The sequence below is a fragment of the Polistes dominula genome, unplaced genomic scaffold, assembly GCF_049000335.1.
Source record: "Polistes dominula isolate Pdom_NZ unplaced genomic scaffold, Pdom_raw_medaka contig_79, whole genome shotgun sequence".
Classification (NCBI taxonomy): domain Eukaryota; kingdom Metazoa; phylum Arthropoda; class Insecta; order Hymenoptera; family Vespidae; genus Polistes; species Polistes dominula.
In genome coordinates, this window is record NW_028300916.1 from 1,179,177 (window position 1) to 1,199,223 (window position 20,047).

The window sequence follows — 20,047 nt, forward strand, 5'->3', positions numbered from 1 at the left end:
CACATAAACCGAAATATCAGCTACAACTATTAAGCAACAACTACTAAGCTACTACTAAGCTACAACTAAGACGATTTTCATTAGAGAATCGCATGAAAAAAAGCTGACGACCAATAAAGTTTAGAAATATACGAAAACTCGGAAAATAATGAAACTCTAGAAATTCTGAAAAAAAATGTCAAACAAAGAAAAAATTCATTTAACGCATTATGAGACCTAAAAACGCGACTGTTGCGACACTTGAATTGAAAACTTTGTATCAATAAAGTTTTGCGGACCTAGAGGTGAACGGGGTGTTCCGTGTCGACAAAAGTTTAACGCGAGTTCGTTCTGCTACTGCATTTGACCGGTTAAGTTCAAGCAACGATTTTTCAAAAGTATCTCATTTTGTCTGCTGAAGAAAATCGTTTGAGTCGTTGGAAAACAACGGTGCGATATTGTTTTTAGATCACGTTCTCATTTAACGAAACGAGCTGACGATTGATCATGTCAAGACATTGACGTTACTAGCCCTCGTCTTTACGTGACCTATCATCTTTCTTCAATTTTCTTCATACTTTTTTTTTCTTATTTCTTTCAACCGTTCTATCTAAAATTCCATCAAATCAAATTATTTTCTATCTTCGATTGACTACATTCCTTTTATTTTATCTTCTTCCCATAAATTTTTTTCTTTTTTTGAATTTATGATAATATTTGCAAGATAATGATCGCGTTTCGAAAATACAAAATCAAAGTTTTGTCGAATAATGACTAACATGGTTAATGTTGATCAAGTTTTATAATATCACAAGGGATACTTGAATATCCTATTAATATTCATTTTCATGAACTAATTTACACTACTTTCTATTCATCTGGTCTATTCGTAAATGTGCTCTAATGTAAGTTCGTTTTGTGAAGACAACGAGCATTGCTAAACACTCGAAGAAGAGAACAACGAGAACAAAAGGTGCTCGATTTCCAAGTTCAATTTGAAATTATTTAATTAATACAATAGAAAATATCCTTGAGAAATAATTGTTACTAGTGTGATAGTATCGATAGTCAAAATTATTCAAAAATAAATTTAAATATGATTTGTTTAAAAAAAAAAAATTATATAAAATAAAAAAGGTTCTAGTGCTTGATTTCAAAATTTAATTTGAAATTATTCAATTAATATAGTAGAAAATTATATTTTAGAAATGTAATTGTTACTAGTGTGATAGTATCGATAGTAAATTTATAGTAGATAGTATTCCAAAATATTTAATTTAAATATGATATATTTAATAAAAAAAAAATTATATAAAATGAAAAAGGTTGTAGTGCTTGATTTCAAAATTTAATTTGAAATTATTCAATTAATATAATAGAAAATTATATTTTAGAAATGTAATTGTTACTAGTGTGATAGTATCGATAGTAAATTTATAATAGATAGTATTCCAAAATATTTAATTTAAATATGATTTGTTTAACAAACAAATAAAATTATATAAAAAAAAGGTTGCAGTGCTTGATTTCAAAATTTAATTTGAAATTATTCAATTAATATAATAGAAAATTATATTTTAGAAATCTAATTGTTACTCTAATTGTTAGATAATTAATTGTTACAATCTAATTGTTACATATTTAATTTAAATATGATTTGTTTAACAAACAAACAAATAAACAAATTATCTACAAAGATAAAGGTAGCGGTGCTTGATTTGAAAATTTAATTTGAAATTATTCAATTAATATAATAGAAAATTATATTTTAGAAATCTAATTGTTACTAGTGTGATAGTATTGATAGTCAAAATTATTCCAAAATATTTAATTTAAATATGATTTGTTTAACAAAAAAATAAATAAAAAAATTATATACAAAGATAAAGATTGCATTTTTTTAATTTTTATACACACATATCTTTTCTTATTTTATTTAATGAAAATTAATAATTAATAATAATGATGATTTTGAAAAAATAATTACGCATACTGTTCAAAAAGACATTTTGCAAATGAAATAATTGTCTTCCTTAAATTTATTAAAATAATTTAGATAATATTAAGATGAAATCTAATAAAAAAAAAAAAGAAAAAAATATATAAAAGCAACGTCTGGTGAGAATTTAAGGGACAACGAGTGAAAATCGATTTCACCTTCTTCGAAAAGGCAAATCAATCGTTTCCTTTTATATTCAAATTTTATTCATGGTTCTATATCCAGATTTAAGAAGTCTATCGGGTATTCATAACCTTCTTGATGGTCGGTGCAGACAAATAATCTTTTAAGGATATGCCAATCCTTTAAGAGTAATCTAGATTTTTTTTTCTTTCCTTCAAATATTTCTATGTTTAGAAGACCATTATACTGTTCGAAATCTAACGCAAGAAAAATTTGAAAAATCTAAAAACTATACAGGTAAAACTATACATTAAAATAACTATACGGGATGTCAATAAATTTATTGATCTTAAGAAATGCAATTAATTTTTCATTCAATAGTTTCATTATCCACTTTTCTACTACTATTATACTTTCGGTGCCATTTAAATGGCCAAAGTTGGTGAATCACCCTGTATAGTTAGTATGTATATAAAAACTGGTACGATAAATCTTTTCGCCTAGGAGAAAGGTTAAAAATTAAGTCAACCCGTGGCACCGTCGTTTATCACGATCTATACATCCACGGTTCATTGTTCAAGACAAATCTCTCAGGAAAGAGGAAGATCGTCTGCGCGTGAAACGCACGAGAGAAGATTCCAATTTCACTGTGAAATTATTGCGGTTCTTCCTTTAACCGTATGTAATATACTTTCTTTTTCCAGTAGTTCACTTGGCCATTTATAAAACACACACACACAAACCAGAAAAAAAAATAAATAAAAAAACAACAAACTGTAAATATAAAAAGTTTCTTAGATGATCTCTCTCTCTCTCTCTCTCTCTCTCTCTCTCTCATCACACTTTCTATTACCTGCAATATTTTGCGATCTATTAAACTAGTTTTCTAATCCATTTTGCAATGAAAATGTTCAAATTGAGAAGTACCTTTCACTATTACGACGAAATGAAATTTAGAAATGATCTTTTCGTTTTAATAAATGTCTCTAATAACACCGAGAGAACGAATACGTAAAATCATTTAAAGGTTTTTCCACTTATCTCGACTTTCATTTGGTAGAAGATGAAAAGCTCCCACTACAATTATTCTTGATTCCCTTAGAGTAGTATTTCTGGTTGTTGAGTGGTTATTGCAACGACGTGGAAATAGAGAACGTGCACATACGTTAAACCTTTTCTCATCGAAACTAAATTATCCTCACATGCGTACAGTACATACACCTCTTTCTACTAGTTACTTACCTGAAACATACAAAAATAACAAAAGATTAAATAAAAGATAAAAGAGATTAAATTCATAATACAATTGTTCAAGATTATTCAATATTTTTGATAAATAGTATAGTAAAAAAAAAATATAAGTAATTGTAATTTTAAGAGATAGAGATAAGAAGTTAATTTCAGGTATACCCTTTTAGGGTGTTTAACCCGAAGGCCCCCCTACATGTTCGTTCCCCTTGACAATATACTTAATTCTAATTATGTCCTAATATAATATTAGCTATAGTATTAACAATATAAAACAATATAAAACAATATAAACAACATTAAACAATATACCACATTTAATTGTAATTATACATTTTGTTAATAAAACTTCGATACTTATTTGTGTTCTTCTAAAAATTTATGAATGAATTTTAATACATCTTGTTTGGGTACTATATACTATACTAAATATTTAATAATATTTATTTTTAAAATTTTTATAATACAAATGGTGTATTTTATTTTTTAATATAAATTTTTCTATATAAAATATATAGAAATTAAATATTATATATTTATTATATATTTACTTATATTTATATTTATTATATATTTATTATATATTTATATTATATATTTTATTATATATTATTATATATTTATAAAATAAAATAAATAATAATATAATTATTTTTTATTTTATTTTTTTGTTTATTCTTTTATATAATTTAGAAAAAGAAATCTATAATATTTGATTATAAAATAAATATAAAAATAATATTAAAATAATATAAAAATATAAATATAAATATGTTAATATTTTATTTATTTCGAAATATATATATTATATTTTATAATTTATAAAATTAATCTAAATACAAAAATAATATTTAATGAATAAAAAAAAACCGATTTTGGTCGTTTCCCGCGCAAAGTGTGTTAATAAAAAAAAAATAAAAAAAAGAAATAAAAATAATCCTTTTTTATTAAATGCAACCGAAAGAAAAAGAAAAAGATAGAAGATCCTATTTAATTGTGATTCACGAACGTGAGAACGGTTCGAGGTGAAGAGAATAAAATTAAAAGGAATAAATAGTGCGCAGTGCGGTATTCGGTGCATTCCCGGAGGTGCTTACACACATACACACATAGAGATATGTGTAGATATACTAGTAGACATACGCACGAGAGCGCATCCCTCGTTTTTACATTGCTTTCAACTACTACCACCACTACCACTACCACCACCACCACCACCACTTTAGTACTCTGTCCTTTTTTCTATCCTTCTCTTCCTTTTCCTCTTTCACAAACAGCACATACAGTTAAACGAAAAGATCCCTCGATGCAAGAAACTTTCCCGTAGATATCTCACGCAGGTATTTCACCGAGAAAAAATATATTTTCCTACCAAAGTTCATCCCCATCCCCACCCCCACCTCTGATCCCACCGTGGCTCCTTATAATCTCTCTCTCTCTCTCTCTCTCTCTCTCTCTCTCTCTTTTCTTTTCTTTTCTTTTAAATACGAGAAAACAAATGTTGCATAAATCTACGAACGAAAAACTTCATTTCGACGAATCAAACCAACTGACTTGATTTCTCTCTCTCTCTCTCTCTCTCTCTCTCTCTCTCTCTCTTTCTACTTTTTCTTTTCATATTTATAGAAAGAAAAAAAAACAAAACACCTTACTCGGAACTACGTTACTCGTAGTTCCAACATCAATGTATTTCCGAATACAAGAAATAAGAAGAAAAATTCAAACGTATCCTACATCTTTCTTGACGTAGACTGAAAAAGATTTTTCCATCCCTTGAAAAATCTTTACCAGTTTCAGAAACGAAAAACTTTTCTTGTTTATTCCGGAGAATAAAAAAAGAAAAAAAAAAGAAAAGAAAAACACGAGCGTATCCTTTGTAATTCTTTACGACGAATAACACATATACATATACATATACATATATATTTATAAATAAATAAATAAATAAATAAATAAATAAAAGTAGCTTTAAAAATTGTTAGAATGTAATATCATCTTATGAGACATAATATATAAATATGAAAAATTTTAGAAAATAATCTTGAAAAGGAAAAGATTATACTAGTCCTTGATGTTGTTTCAAAAATAAATGAAAAAAAGGAGAAGACTTGTTTATTATTATTATTATTATTATTATTATTATTATTATTATTATTATTATTATTATTATTATTATTATTATTATTTAAATCTAAAACCATCACACACACACATAGACATGGTTAGTAGTATAATACTTCTTCAGCACATTTTATTTATTGGGTTGTTCGGAAAGTAATTCTCTTGTAAAAATAAAAACAATTTTCGTTTCGTGGTTAAACCTAGGCCTTTCAAATGGGCAGAAACAGTTAAATTTGATAAATTTAATTTCTCACCGATCTCACGTTTTGTCATTTGCCGATTTACATCAACTAATGAATGCATTTATTGTGTCAGGAAAAAAATGAAATTACTTTCCGAACAACCCAGTACATAGATACCATAAACCTATACTACCTACATACATTTGGTTACTAGTCCTTGATGTTGTTTCAAAAATAAATGAAGAAAAAGAGAAGACTTTTTATTATTATTATTTAAATCTAACACCATCACACACACACACACACACACACACACATATATACATGGTTAGTGGTGTATAATACTTCTCTAGCACATTTTGGGTTACATGATAAAAAATGACGAAAAATTCGTACGATACGTGACCGCAAATGTGACCGACTCATTACATTCTCGCTAACGCCATAACCATTCGCGTACGATATAATCGTGCATGCTGTATCCATGGGAAACGAGAAAACGTTTGCTCACTAACAAATCTCGTCTGGAGGTAATCAGACCAATTACGTCGAAATGTTAGCATACGTTACGCCTGTCTACAAAATGTAAATATGTGTACGTTCTATATATACAAGGTCATTCACCAGCTCTTGTCACCTGAATAGCTACGAAACTATGATAGTAGCACAAAAGTGGATAAAGAAGAAGAATTACATGAAAAATTTAGGAATACAATATGACATTGTAGACGTAAAACTAGTATTCAATTATTGTTTTTATATTTTATTTTCTGAAAAGGAAAACTCTATTCAGAGACTAAAAGAAAAGATTTAGGAGGGCTATAAAACCATAAACAAACCTAAAAATTATCGAGATATTAGGTCGAGTCATAAGTAACTTCCGATGTGCAACTATGTAGAATCTATTTTTCATATTTACCTACTTTAAATCACCGAAACAAACGAATTTTTGATATCACTGTATAGATGAGGATTCAGTTAGTCTTCTGTCAACTTTTGTATATAGTCAATGTTACATTTAACAGTTTTTCTTAACTTTTCAAATGGATAGTAAAAAGTGCATATTCGGCATGTAATGCTTTAGGAATTGAAACAAGGCAATAGCACTAAAGTGGCAACTGAAATTATATGCAGCGTATACAGTGCAGGATTGATAACCGATAGGGCAGTCAGAAATTGGTTTGTAAAATTCTGTTCTGGAGATACGACCTTAAAAGACGAACCGAATGCAGGACGTCTTTCCAACTTTGACGAACCTTTTAAAGGTAATATTAGAGCAAAATCCAATAGATACGTCCAACAAATACAAAGAGTGCAAAAAAAAACACCATGAAAAGTGTCGTGCACTTATTAGTGACAGAAACACCATTCTTTGTCTCATATTAAACGGAAGTTATTTATGACTCGATCTAATATATTGGTGCGATGAAAATCCTTTGTGCAGTGTCGGGACCTTTGAGGAGTATTCAAATTCCTATCTAAGCACGTACGATACCATAAAAAGAAATAACATTTCGATATTCTGGATCAAGTTTCTTTATGCATAATTTCCACTAGCAAAAAACCATAGGCTTTACCCATCAGTGGACTATGGGGTGGATCCTTATGCTATTGGTCAATAAGATTCATAATCTCCTTCCCTCTCCAAAGGGGTGTAGCTCATTTCTGAATATGTGGAAAGAAGTAAGAAAGTGTCCTTAGTTAGTGTGTAGTCTGTATCAGTCCTTAGTTAATCAGTCCTTAGTTAGTCTGTCTGTATCTGTCCTTAGTCTGTATCTGTCTGTGTATTCAGTTATTCTGCAAATCAGTCAGTCAGTCAGTCGGTCTTATATTTGTAACTCTTTTGTATTCTGTATTTTTGTAACCACGCCACTTCGTGTAAACTTATGTAAATACCGTTCAACATCAAATCATAATTAATTAAATAAACTATCACACATTTATATTTCTTCATCATCATCATTTATATTATTGTTTTTCTCTGTCTGAATCCCACAACATGAATATTTTGATACTTACGTATTAACGTCACCGCAGCAAAATTCTGCTAATGCGCCAATCTACATCTTAAATTGTTGCTTCAAATCATAGAATAAAAAACTTTATTTAAAATCGAAACACTATCAAAATCCAAAATATTTTATTTATAAAAAGTAGTCAATCGGATTTCGGTGGAAAATGGGTCGATATAAAATTTAACATAGATTCAAAATAGTCTCTATTTTCTTTCACCTGATGCTGTCGCCATTAGGGATCCTGTAGGAGGGATGCGCCATGTACATTGCTGGGGGACCGGAACTCGATTTTGCGCGCGAATGATTCAAACATTGAAATAATTATGAAATAATGAATTGCATCAAATACGGAAAAAAATGAACTATATTTAATGATAATTAAAAATTTATATTAAAATAGAATAGGTTACACGAAAAAATTATTATAAATTCAAGCGGTCCCCCAAAATTTTCAGCCAATGGCACATGAGCTGAATATGAATGGCGCATCCCTCCTACAGGATCCCTAGTCGCCATAACCCTGACGCAATCCTGACGGTTGCTGTGTGCAAACAACAAGGTTGTTGTGTGCGAACAACAAGATTAGCGGAATTAGCGCATTAGCGGAATTTTTGCTGCGGTAGCGTTAATACGTAAGTACCAATATTTTTTTTTTTTGATAGGTTAAATCATTTTTGAGATTTATTAGTCAAAACTTGGTTTTTTTAATTACAATATTATATTTTAATATTTATTTTTGGATAGTGGTTGTCAAGACGAATTCCAATGATGCGTATTTTCTGTCTCCGAATTTACAATAGTAGAGAATAGGTGACGTGTTACAACAAAAATAGATATCCCTAGAGAGACGGAAAAGGTAAGGATAAAGAAAGAGAGTACTAAGCTTGAAACACAACCGAGTTACATAGTTAATAACGCTTTCAAACTTTTCAAGATCTTCAAAATATCTACTCTTGAAGTAACATTAATTATTAAAAGACAGCACCTACTTTTATTCGCCTTTTATCAGTAACTTTTATCATTTCTATCATTTACCATTCACTTCGGTTCTATCAAGTTTTATATTTTCTTCCAACTTGTTTCATTTTATAAGTCAAAGAATATTTTTATAAAAGTTAAAAAAGAAAATTCTTATTTGTAATAATCCAACGTAGATGAGATAAAAACAAAAAACAAAAAACTTCGAGATTTTTCTATTTTAAAGCTGTTCAAAGTTACAAAAGAAAAAAGGAAAAAAAAACATTAGCCGTAAAAATTGTATGTCGAATCAAAGTTCTCAAATATTAAATTGTATTATATACAATAATTGTTGAAAAATTTATTTTTTTATTTATTAACAAAAATACATTAAATATTAAATTATATTAAATAATTGTTAAAAAAAAAAAAAAATTTATATTATCCACGAATATAAGTTTTGAGAGGAAGGTGTTTGTCTGAAAAGACAGATACCTGGTAGAAAATCGATAATGCTTAACTACCAGCATGTAAATTAAGTAAATGAGCTTTCTCTGTGGGTTCCTTTTAAGTCTCCACTACCAAGTACTAGCACCCACCGATTCTGAACATATTCCACGATACAACTACGCTCTTCTATTAATCTTCTGTCATTCATCCCTTACCGTCAGACAAAGCGGTGCCATTACAATGCCGAGTTGAATTTCAAAGTGTTCGTTCGTTCGTTCGTTCGTTGGTTGAGATGAGCAGGATTTGTATCGATTTTCTTCTACTAGGATATTAATAAACGCTACCAATTTCAATTGAATTTTCGTTTGTCCAGTTGCAATAAATTTATTTCTTTTTAATTACACTTTTTTTCGGCTAAATCGAAAAATAAGAAAAAGAAACAAAATACGATAAATTTGGGTAATAAAATTTAAAGGATTCGCGTGATAAGGAAAGGAGAAAAGAAAAAAGGATTAAAGGACGAATAATTCATAAATATTCTTAGACAAATCAAAAGAAAGTTAATAAATAACAATTTTATGAAGAGAAAAATTGAGGAAATATGGAATAAAAATGAAAAATATACAGTGGTTGTAGAAAATATTTGTACACAGATCAATTTGAAATAAAATCTTGTAAAATTGTAGTTTATTAACTAATCTAAATATATAAAAATGTAGATTTCATTTATACCTAATTGATAATCTTCAAAAATACTTTACCAATTATCTTAAAAGTTTGACACAACGTTGCATTCGCATACAACTACGTTTTTATTGAATTAATTTATTTAGAAATTAATGAATTAATATAAAAAAAGAAGAAAAAGTTACAGTTGAGTCCAGCACTATCTGTTGGTCATAGAATTTGGTGAATACGCGAAAAATTTGAACAGAACTTAACATAATTCAAAGGATTCGCGTGATAAAGAAAGGAGGAAAGAAAAAAGGATTAAAGGAGGAATAATTCATAAATATTCTTAGACAAATCAAAAGAAAGTTAATAAATAACAATTTTATGAAGAGACAGATATAGGAAATATGGAATAAAAATGAAAAATATACTTTCATAAAAAATATACATTGGTTGTAGAAAATATTTGTACACAGATCAATTTGAAATAAAATCTTGTAAAATTGTAGTTTATTAACTAATTTAAATATATAAAAATGTAGATTTCATTTATACCTAATTGATAATCTTCAAAAATACTTTACCAATTATCTTAAAAGTTTGACACAACGTTGCATTCGCATACAACTACGTTTTTATTGAATTAATTTATTTAGAAATTAATGAATTAATATAAAAAAAGAAGAAAAAGTTACAGTTGAGTCCAGCACCATCTATTGGTCATAGAATTCGGTGAATAGGCAAAAAATATGAACATAACTTAACCAGTTAAGTGAGTTCGACGTGTATACACGTCGGACCAAATCTCTACTGCGTTGCATTTGACGTGTATACTCGTCGTGTAAAATAAAAAAATTACCATGCACTATAAAAACTCGAAATCTCAATAAAATGTAATAAGAATATTATTTGGTGGTATGTTTTACCTTTCTATTACCAATACGACCGTTATGTATTTTATTTATATTTATTTAATTTATTGTTATTTATAAGATGTGCCGTTTGTTCGAAAAAAAAATGGAAAACGCAAGGAAACAAGGTTTTGGTGTACGACATGTGAAGTCGCACTTTGCAAAGTACCATGCACACTTTGAAACATATCACACATACTCGTACATAGCTTGAAATTTTGTTAACTATTTTCTTATTTTTCTTTCTTCTTTATTCTTCCTATCTTCAATTTTTCTTGTTTATGTATTTTATTATTTTTTGACAATTTTCTAGCTTTTAGTAAGAATAACGTATTCAAAAACGAATTGTTAATTTTTTTGACTTTGAATAAAAATGTAAACCTTCCTCGTTTTTCGTAAAATGTATAATAATACCATTTGCCCTACGTTCGACGTGTATACACGTCGTTGTTTGTTTTTACTTCTGTATCCTGTGGTGATCATTTGAAACTAAATTCCACAGTCAACTGGTTAACATAATTCATAAAAGTGCAGTGTTCATCGGATCGACAAATATGAAATTTACAATCGTCTGTAAAAATAATTCGATTCCCAGTACTCCATTGGTCTTTTAATATTATTATTTGTGAATTCCAATGTTTTCTTCCTATTAATTTCATTAATTAAAATTGATCGGTGTACGAATACTTTCTATAGCTACTGTACTTACGATTTAAACGTAACCGTGTGCCAACGCTTTGCGTTAATTAGTCCGGATTTATCTCGAATACGCGAAGAATACCTTTGTCTTTCTATATCCTCGATAAAGTGGTCCGTACTCCTAGGTACGTTCTGTACGTACATTTGCAAGAGATATACAAAGAAAAAAAAGAGAAAAAAAGAAAAAACGAGAGAGAGAGAGAGAGAGAGAAAGAAGAGAATCTCTTTTATCTTTTTGTTCAAACATTTCGAATTTCAGTTTCCCACCACGATTTCAAGCTAATTCTTTCACGGTTGTTTCGGTAAATGTAGGAAATGAGAGAAAAAATCTAAAAGAAGAAAGAAAAAAGAAAAAAAAAAAAAAAAGAGAAAAACCTGTTAAAATCCTGTCAAACGTTAAGCCAAAGCAAAATAAAAAAAAAGTAGAGAGAAAAAGGGGTGGAAAAAAATTAGTGTCATTTCTTATTCCTTATTCCAATTTTCTTTATCGCTCGCACGTCCGTTCGTGGTCCCTTCGAATTTATCAAGGGTCAAGAAGAATATATATATATATATATATGTGGGTAGAGTTCACATACATTTTTATAGATATATATATAACCAACACGTATATATAAAAGAAAAAGAGCATATAAAAATAGACGTTTTGAAGAGGAAACATCTTTTCACCTATAAATTTGTTATTGTATACCATTTTCTACGAAAGAATGTTTATTTTATTTTTACCTATATATAAACAGGCAAATTTATTATATATATATTAGTATATAATATTATATATATATATATATATATATATATTATAGTATAATATATTATATATATACTATAATATATATTAGTATATAATATTATATATATATTATAGATATTATAATATACTATAATAATAATATACTATAATAGTAATATATATTATTTTAATTTATTTATATATTAATATTTAATATATATATACATAATAATATATATTATATATAATATTAATAATATTATATATAGTATATATATATATTAGTATATTATATTATATAGTATATATATTATAATATATAGTATATTATATTATACTATATATACTATATAATATAATATATATACTCTCTAATATACTATAATATTAATATATATTATTTTAATTTACTTATATATTAATATTTAATATATATATATATAAATATATATAAATAATAATACATATTATTTATTATATATTAATTTATATATAATATTAATAATATTATAGTATATATATATAGATATTAGTATAAGTATAATATATTAAAGTATAATATATAATATAGTATATTATATTTTATATAATACTATACATATATATATAAGTATTTTACCTACATATATGTATACGAAAAAAATTAGCAAATTTGTGTATACGTGTTATATTTCCTACTAATAATATCTTGATCGCAATCTTACCAAATAGAGGCTTGATACAAATCGGGTCACTGGAATGATGGTCGTTTGAAACCGGTTCTGGAACGGTTCATCCCTAATTTCCGAAAGAGGCAAACAGCCATGGGGGGATAAATAAATTGACTATACAATTATCCGACTTTACTCGTTTTTGGCTATGTCGTCAAACGGGAAGTATAAAAAGAGAAATAGAAATAATGCATTCTCACAAGTTTTTTCTTTTCTTTTTTTTGTTTTTTGTTATGAAGAATGTTAATTACTCCACTAAATGTAAAGTAAAGTAAAGTAAAGTTAATTATTTATATGTGTATTGTATATGTACTCATAATTATGAAAGTGGTCCTCATATATCTCTTGTTTCGGAATATTTACGAAAATTACATTTTATATAATATTGAAATAACAAAAACATTATCTAACATGGTTCATTTTAATTGAGTTTAAAATAACGTGGTGTAAAATAACTGTTAAACTCATTTTTTCTTTATAATTTTTGACTTAAAACCACTTTCATAATTATGGACTTATATATATATATATATATAAAAAAAAAATAAAAAAAAAACACAATATATAAAATGTGAAATAAAGATTTACGTAATCGAGTTTAGTTTTTAAGTTTAAAACGCGTAATGGTGTAAACGTCAACGACGTAATCGTCATCGAAGTAGAAGCAATGAGTGAGAGCAACGTCGATTGTGGCTTTCGGGTTTAATGGGCAAATCGTATTCGGCACGTTAACGCGATTAGTTCGCTCCATTAGCGCGTCAACGCTTAAAACGTTGCACCCAGGATACGTACAACGCTTCTCTACGATAGAAAGTTCTACGTTTGATAGCAGAAATTGCTCTTCGAAATCGTGCCAGAGTAGATATGCTATAATGAAACATGTGATCATTTGAATCCAATGATTTTATCGGAAGAAACAATTATCATTTCGATCTCGTTTATCTCTTGTAAATGCTGTAATTTCATTTAAAAAAAAAAAAAAAAAAACCGATATGTGAAATCACGTAATTTAAACAAAATATTAATTATATTATTTATTATACTATACTATATATTATTATTTAAATATTATTACTTATATATATATATTATTATTATTATTATTATTATTATTATTATTATTATTATTTATTATACTATATTATTTATTATATGCTATAATTATATTATAGTATTTATATTAAAAATAATATATATTATATAAAATTTATATATTAATTTATATATTAAATATAATATATATATATATATTATAGTATTTATATTTAAAAAAAAAATTTAAGTATTTATATTAAAAATAATATATTATATAAAATTTATAATAATTTATATATTAAATATAATATTATATAAAATATTAAAAATATAAATACTATTATACATATTTAATCCCAAAGTTAACTGTATTTGACGAGTATACACATCATTGTTTTATTTTAACAATAAAATTCAAATAAACCTCTATAATTAATTGAATAATTATTTCTAAAATTAATCTTACGTTTAATTTACATTTTTTTTTTTATATAATATGAAATATATAATATTATATAAAATATTAAAAATATGAATACTATTATATATATACTTAATCCCAAAGTTAACTGTATTTGACGAGTATACACATCATTGTTTTATTTTAACAATAAAATTCAAATAAACCTCTATAATTAATTGAATAATTATTTCTAAAATTAATCTTACGTTTAATTTACATTTTTTTTTTATATAATATGAAATATATAATATTATATAAAATATTAAAAATATGAATACTATTATATATATACTTAATCCCAAAGTTAACTGTATTTGACGAGTATACACATCATTGTTTTATTTTAACAATAAAATTCAAATAAACTTCTATAATTAATTGTATAATTATTTCTAAAATTATCTTACGTTTAATTTACATTTTTTTTTATATATAATATGAAATATATAATATTATATAAAATATTAAAAATATAAATACTATTGTACATATTTAATCCCAAAGTTAACTGTATTTGACGAGTATACACATCATTGTTTTATTTTAACAATAAAATTCAAATAAACTTCTATAATTAATTGTATAATTATTTCTAAAATTATCTTACGTTTAATTTACATTTTTTTTTTATATAATATGAAATATATAATATTATATAAAATATTAAAAATATGAATACTATTATATATAATTAATCCCAAAGTTAACTGTATTTGACGAGTATACACATCATTGTTTTATTTTAACAATAAAATTCAAGTAAACTTCTATAATTAATTGATTAATTATTTCTAAAATTATCTTACGTTTAATTTACATTTTTTCTTTCGTTTTTTCATTTTAGAAATAAATTTAAAAAAAAAGAATAATTTTCTAATCCATAGTATCCACCGAAAGGATAGTTCCCGAAGAAGAATAACTTTCACCTCGCATCGTAAGGTGCGATTAAATCGAATTCATGGCACACGTAAGTACAAGGTATTCCATCGGATCTCCTAGTTCTCGAAACGATCTTATGTTTATGTATACATACATACATACCTACATATATATGTATATGTATACGTATCTTCTATATACAGTGGGTGTAGAAAGTATTCGTATACCGATCAATTTGAAATAAACTCTTGTGAAATTGTTATTTATTAACAAATTTTTAATAAACGATTAATTTATACATATTCTTGAAATTCTTGAAAACAATAGATGTAACGAAATAAAAAGTTATGGACACTGCACTGTATAGAGGAAAAAAAAATGAAGAACTGAAACCAGAAATCAATGAAACACGGTGAAGGTTGTATACTTGTTTGGGGTTGCATAAATGCAGCTGGTGTTGGCTTAACCATGAAACCCTACATTTTACAACAAATTACATTACATCTATTGTAGATACTTTCAAGAATATGTATAAATTAATCGTTTATAAAAAACTACAATTTCAAAACATATTATTTCAAATTGATAGGTGTACGAATACTTTCTGCATCCACTATAGTATGTTCTTTAAATTAAATTATATTTTCGTGTAATGTCAATAATGATTTTTGATACGCCAAAAATCCATTATTAATTAAACGAAATAAGAAAAATTCGTATATTTCAATTTAAATATAAATGAACTAAGGGTACTTTCAAAATAAACGGTATATATAATAATATAATAAAACATTTCATAATATTTGATTTAACTGTAAAATCGATTATTCTGAATACTGTTTACGTGAGAGAAAGATCAAGAGAAAGATAGATAGAGATAAATAAAGAAAGAAAGAAAGAAAAGATAAAGAGATAGAAGTACATTGAAACGAGGCAAATAAACACGCGATCATTTGCACGCAACGAAGAAGGAACTCGTCTGGAACTGGTTCGTTTCATCGAACTCACCTACCGGATCTTTGTTCGACCGAATTTCATCTTCGAACAATTTTTCCTCGATTACTGTATATATGCATATACACATGATTGCGTCAGGGTTTGTTTACAAGGTATTTGTAAAAAAAAAAAAAAAAAAAAAAACTATTCAATATTTATATGATATATAAGATACACTGTAAAAATGTTTTAGTTAACATAGATTGAAAAGTTAATATGTAATTGACAATTAATTTGCAATTATTTGAAAAAAAATTAAATGATGAGAATTAATTATACATTAAATGATAAAAAAAAGTAATATGCAAGGTATAGGATAAGATAAAAATTGATAACTATGTGCATATCTTTGAAACGAAAAACAAATTTTGGAAATGAATCTAATTTCATTTTCAAACTTTATTTACTTTGTTCTTGTACATTCGTATAAATATAACATCCTGATTTTGTAAACTTAATAGTTTTATGGTATAATAAATTTGTTTATACACACCTAATTGTTTTATGAATTAATTAAACTATACTTTTTAACGATAACATATGTATATATTTATTATAAACAACGTTCATTTAATAATTTTGATTTTATTCAAACAAAATCGATTCAAAGTATTCATTATTGTTTTATATAAATTTAATTTTGATATTTTTTCAAAACGCATATATTAACGATATTATTTATATCCATTTTTTAACTGTATATTTACAAAGGTAGGTAGGTAAGTACACCGTGATTACATTCAAATCTCTATCCATTATTATTGCAATTATAATTGACTCGTACGTACGTGATTTTAAATTAATTACAAAATGATATAATACGTTAATTGTATTTAAAAACAATATAAAAAAAAAAATACTTTGAAATTAAAATGAAAAATAAAATAAAATAAAACAAAACGAACGAAAGAACGAACACACAGGACAAATAAAATATAAAATAAATCAATAATAATTGTATTCAACGTGATATATTTAAATAAAGTTATCTCGTTAAAAAATTTTGCAGACAAAAAAACAAAAATAATCCAATCATTTCTAAGGAAATTTCCAATACTTGGATAATAATAATCGATAATTCCTTTGAACGTATACACAAATATTACAAAAGAATTTTTCTCGTTATAATATATACTTGACTTTTCTCAATTAATTAAACAAAATCCGTGGCAATTAGTTAATTAATCAAAAAAAAAAAACTTGCTATTCTCTTTGATAAGAAAAATTATTCGCTTTCTGAATAAAATAATCGTATTTTAGATAATAATTGGTATAATAGGAAATTATTTATTATAAATAAAAGATATTGTATTTCCTTTGTAAATTTTTACACTTAAAATAAAAAGTAAAATAAAAGAAATTAATTATACGATATGTGACAAACATTTTAATAATTATTTTCACGTCAAAACATACTTTTAATGACAGTTTAGGTTGTTTCAATCCTTACAGTGCTATGAGCGCACATATACGTTTGGTAAAAATTACCATAGTGGTCTATCGACGTATATACGTGTTTGTTAATATTAATATAAAATAACGTAATGTTTATATTAATTAATTAAATTCTATTCAAAAGCAACAAATTTAATTATTAAACATATAATTTGATTAATAATAAATTATTCCGTTCTTACAAAACATTTTAGTTAAAAGTATTCACCACTCAAAGGTGTTAAAAGTAAAAAATTGTAAGTTGCATCCAAGATATACAAGGTGATTAACTAAAATTGTAGATAAATTGACAGATAAATTGACAGATAAATCTCGAAAATGATTCAATTTAGCAAAAACAAAATATTAATATCATATTATAGTTTTATATTTTTCATGCAACTTTCTTCTTATCCACTTTTCTGCTACTAGCATACTTTCGAAGTTATTTAGGTGACACCCTGGTGAATCACCCCGTATGATAAATACTTACACTGAAGAGTAGGGGAGTGGGAAGGGAGTTAACACTATCAAACAACGATAAAGAAAAGAAATTGCAAGGGGATGAATTAAAATAAAATAACCTGGAATTTATTTGATCATAGATCGAGAATCGATGCGAATCGAGAAAGTAAAAGCACGTGTCACGTACATTCGACAAGTTCACACGCGTTATTTGAAAACGTGAGAAAAAGGGGTGACTCGACGAATGTCATTGTTAAAATGAAATTCTGTTAAGCAATAATTTTCAAAATTCCGATAAATATCTTGTCAAACAAAGACGATGTTATACGTTCCTTTTTTTCTGTTTTTTTTTTTTTTTGGAGAGATGACACGCATGGAAAGCAAAGTAGTGTCTCTTTAATAATCGATACACCCCCTCGAATTCCAGGGATCCAAAAGGGAGGTTAGAAAAATAATGAAAAATACAAGATACAAATACAGATATAAAATAATGATGAAAAATGATATGAAAAATTTGATATGTATCGTATTAAGTGTATGAAAAATAATTCAATAAATAAATTCGTAACACATAAGAAATATCACAATGAGATTATCAAAATTAATAATCATTGTAATATTTTTCTTTGCATTTATAAAAAGAATCTTATATTGGACATAAGAAAAAAATGATTCTATATTTATATTCTTACCTTGGTATCTCTGGACGTGTGATAGTAGTAAACAAAAGCGAACATCCAGGCGCATGACAGAAGGAGCACTATTTTCACGTTTCGCCGCATGTCCAAGGGTGGTTGTATCTTTCTATCTTTATTGTGTGTGTGTATAATGTATGTGTGTACGTGCCTCTCTCTCTCTCTCTCTCTCACCCTCGTACGTAATGGCCCTTTATCACGATTCAATCTTTATCTCTGATGATTGTTTCTTTAAAGAACTCCTCTTTTTCTTTAACTGTCACAAAATGTAAACTCAGGAGAAGACGGACACCCGCGGCCGAGTACGCGGCGCGTTACCAAGAAAAAACATGAAGAACGCGAACCCGCCGGCAGCCAAAGCCATACTGGCATACTGCCGTATATTTCCGTATATTGTCGTGTATTGCCGGCGCAGCGCGCATCACTGACGCCTCGCCTCGTCGCGCCGAGTAATAAAGCTTTCGTAGTTTCTCGTTACGCGGCGCCACCATCATCACTGACAACAACTCCTTCTACCGACAATACTTAGTAACTATTTCCCTTCAAACGCGCCAAATTCGTATTGTTTTATTTTATTTCATTCACATTTTTCTCTGTAAATTGAAACATTCTCTTTAAAACTTTGATATCGAAAAACGTATATACGAATATAGGAGTTTAAATATACATATGTATATATATATATAATAATAATAATGCTAATGTTTATTGATACGCACATAACGCGTATATATATACACCCGCTAATGTTCATTGATACGCTTATAAGGCGTATATATACGCCTGCTCTTATCATCGATATATATGAAAGGCGTATACCTGTATCGATATACTTTGTAGAAAAGTTATATATTACATACTATCATTTATATTTATCGGTATATATGAAAATATCCGCATGAACATCGATATATGTGCAAATACAGAGTCACATAATTTGATTTGATGATTCTGAGTTGGCGCGCTCCCTTCGAATGATTTAATAACACTAAATAAATTTAATAAATTCGTATAAATTATAATTTTAATCTTATTTATATATTTTGATATCTATTGAATTGTGTATTACAATTGACGCTTCCAAATGAATGTAATTCGATATTGGGAGGAGTTCGATAAATATCTTCTAAAACGCCCACTCGACTGTAAAGAAGATGATAGCAGTAGTTGCTTTCAATATCGTGCTTCACTACGGCACAGTCTATCAAAAACGATTTTCAAGGAAGGATCTTCGAAAAACGAGGAAGACGAAATGTTCGAATAAATATTAATCATTTTTGT

The 20,047-nt window shown here is 26.6% G+C and overlaps 1 protein-coding gene across 2 annotated transcripts in view; it reads right to left on the minus strand.

The window, feature by feature from the left end:
- Pgant2 (polypeptide N-acetylgalactosaminyltransferase 2) overlaps positions 1–19,198 on the minus strand; it is a 120,829-nt gene extending 101,631 nt beyond the window's left edge. Inside the window, exon 1 of one of the 2 annotated variants that reach the window (XM_089170546.1) lies at positions 18,764–19,198. Coding sequence is in view for 1 of the 2 variants with exons in the window: in XM_015335984.2 (XP_015191470.1) it covers positions 18,764–18,853 (90 nt within the window). In the remaining variant the exon portion in view is untranslated. The remainder of the gene's footprint in view (positions 1–18,763) is intronic. The other variant, XM_015335984.2, reaches the window with a different exon arrangement.
- Positions 19,199–20,047: the final 849 nt, after the last annotated feature.